This window comes from Diospyros lotus, chromosome 9 (assembly GCF_014633365.1).
Source record: "Diospyros lotus cultivar Yz01 chromosome 9, ASM1463336v1, whole genome shotgun sequence".
NCBI classification, from domain to species: domain Eukaryota; kingdom Viridiplantae; phylum Streptophyta; class Magnoliopsida; order Ericales; family Ebenaceae; genus Diospyros; species Diospyros lotus.
In genome coordinates, this window is record NC_068346.1 from 32,028,917 (window position 1) to 32,039,474 (window position 10,558).

Sequence of the window (10,558 nt, forward strand, 5' to 3'; positions counted from 1 at the left end):
ACACAAGATGAAGGACTATTTCAGCAGGAAGTTTGAGAGGTTCTCAACACCAGCACAACAAATGCTAAGTAAAAATTGATCAGACAAACTGTGAAACTCAAAAAACTTAAAGCAACAGAAACAAATAAAACATCACTCCCATAATAACACTGTACTTTCATGCATTTTCTGAACAACCCTCTCTATTCAGCTCCCATATTGAGCTTCATTCATCCAAACATGAGCTAAAAAATCATTATGGAGACATGATATGATGCAGAAAGTCTACTCAGACACTAACATATTTATAGTTCTCTAACCTCAGATCTATTCACCACAACATTAAAACTACCCACACTACTTCAAATTTGACTCTTAACATAATCTAATGAAATACTTAAAACTTGTCGATAACAAGAAGTAAAAAATAAAAAACAAATAAAAAAACTTACTGTGTTGTGAATTTCACCAGGCCGCGGAAGATGGCTTATATAAGGAGCCCATTCAGACTGCTGCACAAAAGAACAAAGGATAACCATCCCACTTAGTAAATTTACATATTACTAACTTAATATAAGCATAAGACCATGAAAATAAATAAAAATATGAGAACATATCAGATACAGGAAACTATTAATAGCCCATAGATATCTTATCCTTGTAAACCAGACAAGCAACAGCCAAATAGGTACCTGACCCAATTTCTGCTCAGCTAGGATTATTATGGCAAGTTTTGCAACATTGCCAACTTCATCAGGTAACAAAGAATTAATTTCTGGTAGGAGATTATCTGGTGCTATTTGCTGCAGAAGCATGTAAAATAATATCTCATTAGAAGCGGCAATGCTTTGTATAATGAACCCTGGATTGTCTCAAGAATACCGTACCACACTGTAAGGAACCTTTAACATGCAATCCCCAGTTTGTATTGACTTTGAAGCAAACAATGACCTACAGTCATGGCATATATCAAATGGCAACACAATCCCAATATCTCTGAAAGATAAAAAATAAATAAATAAATAATAATAATAATTTTTACGTCATGAAATTATGAATGGATACAGCTTGTCAAGAGGGAATTTTAGGGAAAAGGCAAAACATTTTTTTTTCTCATCTGATAAACAACACTTCTAGCATCTTATAATGTGAAACATTACCACAAGAGAAAATGAAAAATCCTAATATCGAACATAAAAATATGAAATTAATCATAATGGATAAAATATGAGACTGTCAACCGTCAGTTATGAATAACTCCAAGCAAGAATGTTACACCCTATGAACCCCAAGCCAAGACTTAAAAATCACAAAGCCTAAAAATCCATTCATCTTATTACAACTAATAGATCTCCAAAGTCTACAAAAGAAATAAAACTAGGACAATGATCAATAATATCCTCAAGAACTACATAATTGAAATGAACAAAAAAGAAATTATCCCTAAAGCGAGTCCACTAACATCCCCTAATCCAAGTCCAACTCTAGGCATGTTGTTGTTGTTCACTCAGAAAAAGTCAGGTGGAGTGGTCAGCTTACAGCTCATTGAGGATTACTCTGCATAAGTAGATTATATCCAAAATAATGCATTTCATGCAGACATAATAAAAGCTTATTTCATTTATAAATATTCCCAATGCATTAAGATGTATCAACACTAATAAACTCATCACTTGGTGTAGCAATAACAGTATGGCATTAACCTTTCAATCTATAAAACACAAATAATCAAGGGAGCCATAATAATCCATTATCAATCATCAACAATATATATATGAACGACTTTAGCTAAGCACAATTAAATTGCACTTTTACCTGAGCTCCGAAGCGCAATGAAACATGCTTCAGAAATACACTTGGGTTTTTCCATCAAACAATATGAATGGTTGGATTTGTTTAAATTTTTGCAATAGTGTGGCTGCTTGTATGGAATCCTTAACAAAAGCTATTATCAGATCTTAGAAAGATCTAAATAAAATCATATCTATGTTTGTTTAAAAAAAAAAAAAAGACTCAATTGTATTTACTAAATAAAAACTATTAAAGGAAACATATAATTAGGGGTTTCTAATTTATTCCTAATTGTTGTAAGTTAGGGAATGATGATTGATTCTAGATTGCTATAAATTAGGGATTGAAGATTGATTCTATATTGCTGTAAATCAAGGATTGTTGATTTATTGATTGGAGATTGTTATAAACTAAGGGCTGATTAATTGGAGATTTTTGTAAACTATGGATGTTTTTTTTTTTTTCTTTATTCTTCTATTCGATCCTTCGTATAAATCATGTTCATGAAATAGAATGGGTTTTTTGCAAAACTTTTACAAGAAACAATAGAAGACTCGACAACATAAAAATAAAAAAAATTAAAAAAGAAGTCTTAGCATATTCAAATCCTTTCAACTGAGAGTTCGAACCAATTTGTCTTCCAAGTTCCATCAGGACCAGCAACTTACCAGATTGTATCCTTTTATATGTCCCCTACATGCTTTTGCTATGGTTGCATGAACTTGTAAACTAGGTATAAAATATAAATGAAAAATGGTATCTCATCTTGTTTTGTTCAATTTGCAACCCTCGTTCTTATTTAGGTTTTCAATGATTGCTTTTTTAATAGTTTATATTTTTTAGGCTTATAAACATTTATACTCTTTATTTTATTTAAATGCTCTTCACTTTACTTAAGCGTGTGCTTCGTTTTGTGCTGTCCACTTAAGCGCCATAGGCCTTCTGCACTTAGCGCTTTTCAAAACACCACTTGTCACAAGTCTATGTATTTTACAAATTATCACAAAGAAAAATTCTTAATTTCTATTAGTTAAGATATGTTCTTCAATATCATGGAACATCTTTTCTCCTTAAGACTTCAATAAAAGATTATTCCAAAATACAAGGAATAATTAATTTGAATTAAGACATAAGAAACTTCTTAATTCTAGAATACATCAATGGAAAAAGTGGTTAGAAGTCATTATCTATTGCGCAAACAGAGAGCGAATCACACACACACACACTTTGATATCACTGTAAGCCTTTAAACCCAACAACAAAGACACAATCGGAAACATAAAACACAACCAACAAACACAAAAAAACCTGATGGAAAGTAAATAACACAGAGAGATTTACCGTGGTTCACCCAGAAAGGGCTACGTCCACGTTAAACTCCGGCAAAGGAGAGCTCACTGCACTATCGGAGTAAAAATAGGGTTTACAAGACTCACAACATACAAGCCTCACAACCACTCTATTTACAAAGACTAGTTTACTAACAAAATCGCCTCAAAACCATATAAAAGAAAGATCAGAGGCTTACCCTATTGAACTAGAAAGAAGAACACGAAGGAGATGAAGAATGTAAAACAACCACAAATGAGAAAACCCTCAGACCCTCGCTTCTTCTCTCTCTCTCAATCTCTCACCACAAATCCCGATGCACAATGCATTAAATAAGGATCACACAATGCAGAAGGATAGCTGGGATTGCACCAGATAAAGGTAGCATCGACGGTCCAAACTGCACGCGTGAAGGACAGGGGATAATCAACAGACATTTGGCACAATCAAGAGAATGACAGTCGGGCGGTTGCCGAGCTGCCCTCCGTTGCCACGTGGCAGCAGTTGCAACTGACCCTCCTGCCCGGCTTCCTTAGCAAAACGATGTCGTTACAAGCTTCACCATCAACATTATCAATATGATTCATCTCATATTAGATAGTCTAAATTAATAGCACAAAGCCGGGGAAATGAAATAAATAAATGACATCCAAATCAAAATCAAGATTTAAATAAAGAGGATTCATATGAAAAAAGACCAATTAATTCATTACCACAAAAAAAAATAATTACAAAGTATATACACACTAATGGACATTATGCACTTGTTACACAACCACCCCTACAAGTGGGAGAAATGGAGGTTTGGGCTCTAGAGGGATTTGGTGTATTTTACAAGAGATGCTTACTTATAAATCTCATCATTTTAGAGTTTGCTAGGAAGTACTTGGTACTATAACTATTGGAGGAACAATACCTAATCCTAAAGATGCTCCTGAATCTTTTTGATTGCTCATTCAAGAACTACAATCTTTGGTTCTGGACTAAATCATTTCTTTGTATTTGAGTACAACTTCCAGATCAATAGGAAGGAAGCTTAAGTACAACCTAATCAGCATACAAAATCAAGGAATTTGACACAAATACCCCTAGGAACATGACAATACCCCTCCCCTTAAAAACATTTCTTGTCCAGAAGAAATTATAATAGCCTGGTTACTAGAGGGAATTGCTTGAATAGCTCAGGGAGGTATTCCCATGTGGTATGATCCAGGTAACAATTAGTCCATTGCACTAGCACCTGTGTTAATGGCAATGAGTCGAGATAAACGACTCTCTCGTCTAGCACTGCCAAGGGTTTTGTCACCTCTGGGGGGTTGATTTCGAAGATAGGAAAGTCCGCACTGACTAGATCATGGGGCTCCACTGACTTCTTTAGAAGTGACACATGGAAGACAGGATGGATCCCCACTCCTTCCGGAAGTTGCAGTCTATAAGCAACCCTTCCCACCTTAGCTAGCACTTGGAATGGCCCAAAGTACTTAGGGCCTAGTTTAGAGGGAGAATGCCCAATGAATACCTGCTACTAGAATCTCCTCACTTTTAGGTACACCATATCCCCTTCTTCAAAATTCCTTTCACTTCTCTTCAAGTTTGCCATTTGCTTCATCCTATTTTGTGCCACCGTTAACTCATTTCTTATCACTTGTAGGGCTTCTTACCTCTGCCTTGAGTGTTGGTCTATGGTTAACTCCACATTGGAGTAATGCATAACTGCTGGTATTAACAGAGGTTTGTAGCTAAATAGTGCCTCAAATGGGGATCTTTTGAGGGAGCTATGGTAGTTGGAGTTGTAGCACCACTGGGCAAGTGATAGCCATTGATTCCAACTTTTGGGTTTGGAGAAACATACACACCTTAGGTAAGCCTCTAGGCATTGGTTCACTCATTCAGATTGTGAATCTGTTTCAGGGTGATAGGTAGTGGACATGTGCAACCCCACACCCAATTGTTTGAATAATTCCTTCCAAAAATTGCTTGTGAACACCTTATCCCTATCTGAAGTGATGGACACCGGTAGTTCATGCACCTTCACCACTGAATCCAACAATAATCTAGCCACATCAAGGGTTGTAAACGGGTGGGCTAGACTTAGGAAATAACTTAACTTAGTCAGTCTATCCACAACCACCAAGATAGTGTTCTTCCCCTCAGACCTTGGGAGCCCCTCCACAAAATCCATGGAGATCTGTTGCCATGTCTGTTCGGGTAATTCTAGTGGTAATTCTAAGGAAAGGACAAAAAATATGGTTCATTAGTGCCTGGAAGGTAGCAAGAGCATTAGTTAGGCCGAAAGGTATAACTAGGAATTTGTATAATCCTTGATGGGTGCAAAATGTAGTTTTGGGTATGTCTGGGCAACTCATCCAGATTTGGTGGTATCCAGATATGAGATCAAGCTTTTAGAAGACTGTTGCCCCCGCTAACTCATCTTATTGGTCATCAATAATTGGAATGGAAATTTTGTTTTTAATGGTGTGGGAATTTAGTTGTTTATAGTCAACACAAAACCTCCAACTTCCATCCTTTTTCTTCACAAGAAGAACAGGGGATGCAAAAGGGCTTTAGCTAGGTTGGATTATGTTTTTGGAGAGCATGTCCTTAACTAAGCGTTCAATCTCGGCCTTTTGAAAAGGAGTGTACCTATCGGAGCGGACATTTATGGGTTATGTGTTAGGTTTAAGGTGGATAGTGTGCTCTAAGAAGCAGTTAGGGGGTAGGGAGGATGGTTCAAAAAATAAGTGCTCAAATTCAACCAATAAAGATTGTAAAGAGTCACCGAGGTTTACCTTGCTTGGGGATCTAGTGAGGGCATCTAACTTAAACCACTAGTGGTCTTCCACCCTGAACTGGCCATCCCCCTTGCAATCTTCAGCTACTTCAAGGGCATATACCGAATGTAATTGAGCTATGGCTCCTCCTTCTTGCTCGAACAACTTCTTCAAATGGCTCCTTGAAATGGCCTTGCATTCCCCCCCCCCCCCCCCCTTCCATACACCCTATTAGGGTCAGCCTCCTTCCTCCCTTCTCAAAAGTCACCTCTAAGGTGTTGAAATCAAATATTAAAGGACTCACTATCCTCATCCAGTCAACTCCAAGCACAATTTGGCACCCTCCTAGCTGCAGTATTCTTAGATCTGCTAAGAACTCATACCCTTGCATCTTCCATGTGAACCCTTGGCATTTATACCTACTAATCATTTTGTTGCCATTGGCAACGGTCACTGGAAGGGGTATAGTGGTCTGTAGCGCGCATAGAAGTTCTTTGGTTGTGTTCTCATCCAAAAAAGTATGCATGCTCCCACTATCAATGAGCACAATCAGCTTCTTCCTCCCTACAGCCCCTTTAATTTTGATCACCTTCTTCAAAGGGTGGCCTTCCAAGGCATGAAGGGAGATGTATCCCCCCTCCTCTCCTTCTTCTGCATTATCACCTACTTCCAACTCCATTGCTTCCTCCTCTGCATCTTCTTCTTCCTCATCTTCTTGCCCTTCCATCTGCATCAAGTGTTTTTGGCATTGATGACCGGGGGTGTACTTCTCACCACACCTAAAGCAAAGCCCCATCTGCCGTTTTTTATCAAATGTGAGGGATCTCACTGGTGCCATATGGATTGATGCCCGAGTAGAGTAGTTTCCCTTGTTCATCTGGGGATTGTTACCCTTGTATCCTCCTCCTATTGGATTCTACCAACCCCCTCCCGATCCTTTTGAGGAAATCTTATGCTTCCTTGCAAAGGTTTCAAGGGATAGTTCATGTAATCGGGCCTTCTCTGCTACCTGCCTCACAGTGGTGGGTTGTAACATCTTTACCATCGGCCTGAGTTCATCGTCCAACTCGCTGAGGAAGCTTTGATACAAAGTAATGCTCATCTAACGTCGAATGAGCATGACTGAGTATGGACTTAAGCTTCTCAAATTTGGCTTGATATTCATCCATCGTCCCTTCCTTCTTTAATTTGTTGAACTGCTCCACCATATCCGTCAAGCAGCTTTCTCCAAAACGAGCACAAAACTCATCCACAAATTCCGGCCATCTCCACTCATTCCCCCGTCCACTCCAACTCTAGAACCAAGAGTCTACTACATCATTTAAGTATGCAACCACCATATTTACCTTATTCTCCTCCACCACCCTGTAGTGATAAAAGAAGTGTTTGCATCTTCTGATCCACCACCGCGGTTTCTCCCCTTCGAACACTGGAATCTCTAGCTTCGGCATGGGAGCATTGGGTTGATTCACCACATTTCCTCTTAGTGTGGCTTCTGCTGCAAGCTCCACTCGTTCTTCCCTCTTCGATCTTTCCCTAGCTGCAGGAATGATCAGCACTACAGCTGCTCTTGGTGGGAAATCCACTGGCAAGCTTGCATTGGGTTGCCTAGAAAAGATGGCTAGCGCAACACTCAACTGCTAGCTCAGCTCGGAAAATTCCTCCCTCAATCGTGAGAAATCCTCCCTTACGTTCCTTTTGACCTGCAACACGTATGCTCGGATGCGACTCACATCCTCTTGAGTGTTTCTGACTCCCACTTCTACGGTCTCCAACCTCTCATCAACTTGTTCGTGGTTCTACCTCAGCCCAACTTCTATGACATCCAATTGCGATTCCATCTGCTTCATGTGGGTTCCTTCTGCCATGTTTTCTAGCTAGTGATTGATGGCTCTAATACCAATTGTCAGTACCAGAGGGACTGACAAGGATATTTGGCAAAATTCCGAAAGGAATTCTTTGGTTATCGAAGAAATAAGAGAGAGAGAGAGAGAGAGAGAGAGAGAATTGAGAAGGAGAGAGAAAATATCATAATATTCTCATTGATGATGACTGGGGCGTGGCCCTTTCTTACATATATAGACGATTGAGGGCCTTCTAAAAGGTACCCCCTTCCATAGCACTACAACCTAATCAACATACAAAATTAGGGAATTGACACAAATACCCCTAGGAACGTGACATAAACTAGCATAAGCATGAAGGTCAAAGGCCACATAAAACGTTAGGGTAGTGCATTTTTTAGCCAGTCTTGGGCCTAGCAGTGGTTAAACAATGTCAACAATGCCAAGGTGGTGGCTGGTGACCTTCATGGTGGCCTCTGATGGGTTCCTAAGGTGTCAATAAGGCGGAAAAGAAAGAAACAGCAAAGGAAGAAAAAACCTACCTCAACTCATTGCTAGTGAAGAAACCTAGTAAGCTTTCCAACCTCCTTTGCTAAATCTTCTTCTTCCTTGGCTTCAATAATGCTTTCTTCTTGTTTTGTCTTGTAAACTTCACGAAACCCTCAATTTCTTTGTATATAATTCACACTGCTCGATCTCTCACTTATAATGCTCAATGATTTATGAATTCTAACCAATTTAAGTGGTAATATTATCCTATAAGCCACCACACTAGTCTTCTTTAGTACCTCAAAAGGTCCTATGTAAAGGGCGCTTAGCTTTTCCTTCCCATCAAACTTATTCACTCCTTTTAAGGAGAGAGACTCAAGAAAACCTTATGACTAACTTGCAAATTAAAACCTCTTCTAGGATTATTAGCATGGCTCTTATATTAACTCTGTCTGGTCAAAAGCCGCTAGTGGATAGTGTCACGACCCTAGGTTATCCTAGGGTTTACAATGGAATTTTGGAAGAATTTGAAGAAGAAAGAATGAAATGGAGGGAGAAAACAGAACAGGAAGGGGGAGAAATTGAGAAGAGAAGGGACTGGTTTGGACAAAGAGAGGGAGATAGGAGTGAGAGGAAACCAGAATGGTTCTCATTCAATTCATGGATAGCCCTATTCTCTATTCAACAGCTTATTTATAGGCTGTTTACATCCCTGTGGTTATTACCAAACTAATCAACTAACAAACTCAAGTAACTACAAACTAACAAACTCTAGTACAATTACAACTACTGCCCTTTGGGACATGACAGATGGTAACAATCTTTTAGTTTACATCCTTGTGGTTATTACCAAACTAATCAACTAACAAACTCAAGTAACTACAAACTAACAAACTCTAGTACAATTACAACTACTGCCCTTTGGGTCATGACAGATGGTAACAATCTTTAGGTACTCTCTTGTACCATTTTCAGTCCCAATAATGTCTTTTGTCCACTTTGTACCAGCAAATGAGTGAAACATTTTGTACTATAAAGTGCCTCATATGGTACAACTCAAACTTTAATGAAAATTCTTATTGTAGGTGAATTCCATCAACATTAACTGGTCATCCTAGTTGCCCTTCATTCCAAAGCATAGGATCTAAACATATTTTCCAAGGTTTGGATTGTCCTCTCTGATTTCCTGTCAGTATGAGGGTGATAAGCTGAGCTATTACAGAATAGATACAAGAATTGTGATCTGTTGATCATTCATGCAACTTACACTGAAATACACACTATAGACAGCAACTAATTCAATTTCATTTCCAGGAAAATAGCATGTATTCCATTCCATACATGTTCTTTAAAGAAAACCTGACTCAAGACCAACTTCAAACCTGATTGAACTAAAAAATCCAATAAGAGTTTCATTTTTTTCTTTTTTCTTTTTTCTTTTTTCTGTTTTTTTTTTTTTTTTTGGCCCTAAAACCGTTTTCTTTCCAGAGACTTGATTCCGAAAGTAGAAATCGAACCTACAAGCACGCAGATTTTTCGTGACACTAACCATAATAAAATACGTAGAATCATTAAAAACAAAGCATTCTTTCTGTGATTCTATCGTTCATTAATAATAGCAACACCTAGAACAGCAAGACAAATTAGCTTTGAAAGAGCAATTTTACAACCTGCCGTAAGCTGATTTTCCTATTGAAAGCACCGACGAAATCTCAGCCCCTGCCTTTCGCTCCAACCATGGCAGAAAATCACAAAGGTCTTCATCTGAGCAACACGAAGCCTGAGCCAAGGATCGAACCATTCAAACTAAAACCATACTTTCGAGCATGTAAGACCTTAAGAACTTCACATTCCTTGAATTTAGTTTATTTTCATTACCCTGCAATTTTCTCAGCATCCAAACTGTAAGAAGAATTTAACAGTTAGAGCAAGATTGCACCTCGGGCGAAGAGAACTTGGATAATTTGAGCTTGGTTATGCTTAGGCGATTGAATATAGTGACGATTGGGCGTTGAAACCAGCGAAGATTTCCAAATCGGATGCTCGAGGGCATTGCTTCGAATGCACAAGCAGGATGTGGATAATTCTTTCACGGGAAATTTGCAAAAATAGGACTGCCGGTGAAGAACTTAGAACTCTTAATTTTTTTTTTTTTAGAAAAATAGGACTTTTAAGAGTTTAATGAATTAAAATGACCTCAATTTAAATAAGTTTATGATCCCCTTCGTCTTTTTCGTCTCGCACGCACATCCCCAATCGCCTCGCCGATCAGAACATCTCTCTCGCTCGTCCTCTGTTCTAAGCATCTAGGATTGTTGCTTCTTCGTCGATCTTCGCCTTCAAAGCCATTGCAAG

General features: G+C 38.5%; 1 protein-coding gene across 12 annotated transcripts in view; it reads right to left on the minus strand.

Annotated features, from left to right (window-relative positions):
• Nucleotides 1-10,337, minus strand: part of LOC127809787 (fructose-bisphosphate aldolase-lysine N-methyltransferase, chloroplastic) — a 77,173-nt gene extending 66,836 nt beyond the window's left edge. For 6 of the 12 annotated variants that reach the window (XM_052348875.1, XM_052348874.1, XM_052348880.1 and 3 more), the window contains exons 1-5: nt 10,143-10,337; nt 9,874-9,983; nt 867-975; nt 672-782; nt 432-491 (exon numbers count right to left, since the gene is read on the minus strand). In XM_052348875.1, the coding sequence (XP_052204835.1) occupies nt 432-491; nt 672-782; nt 867-975; nt 9,874-9,983; nt 10,143-10,256 (504 nt within the window). In that variant the 5' untranslated portion in view covers nt 10,257-10,337. Of the gene's footprint in view, nt 1-431; nt 492-671; nt 783-866; nt 976-9,873; nt 9,984-10,081 lie in introns of all 12 variants that reach the window. The other 6 variants (XM_052348876.1, XM_052348879.1, XM_052348881.1 and 3 more) reach the window with 6 other exon arrangements.
• Nucleotides 10,338-10,558: the final 221 nt, after the last annotated feature.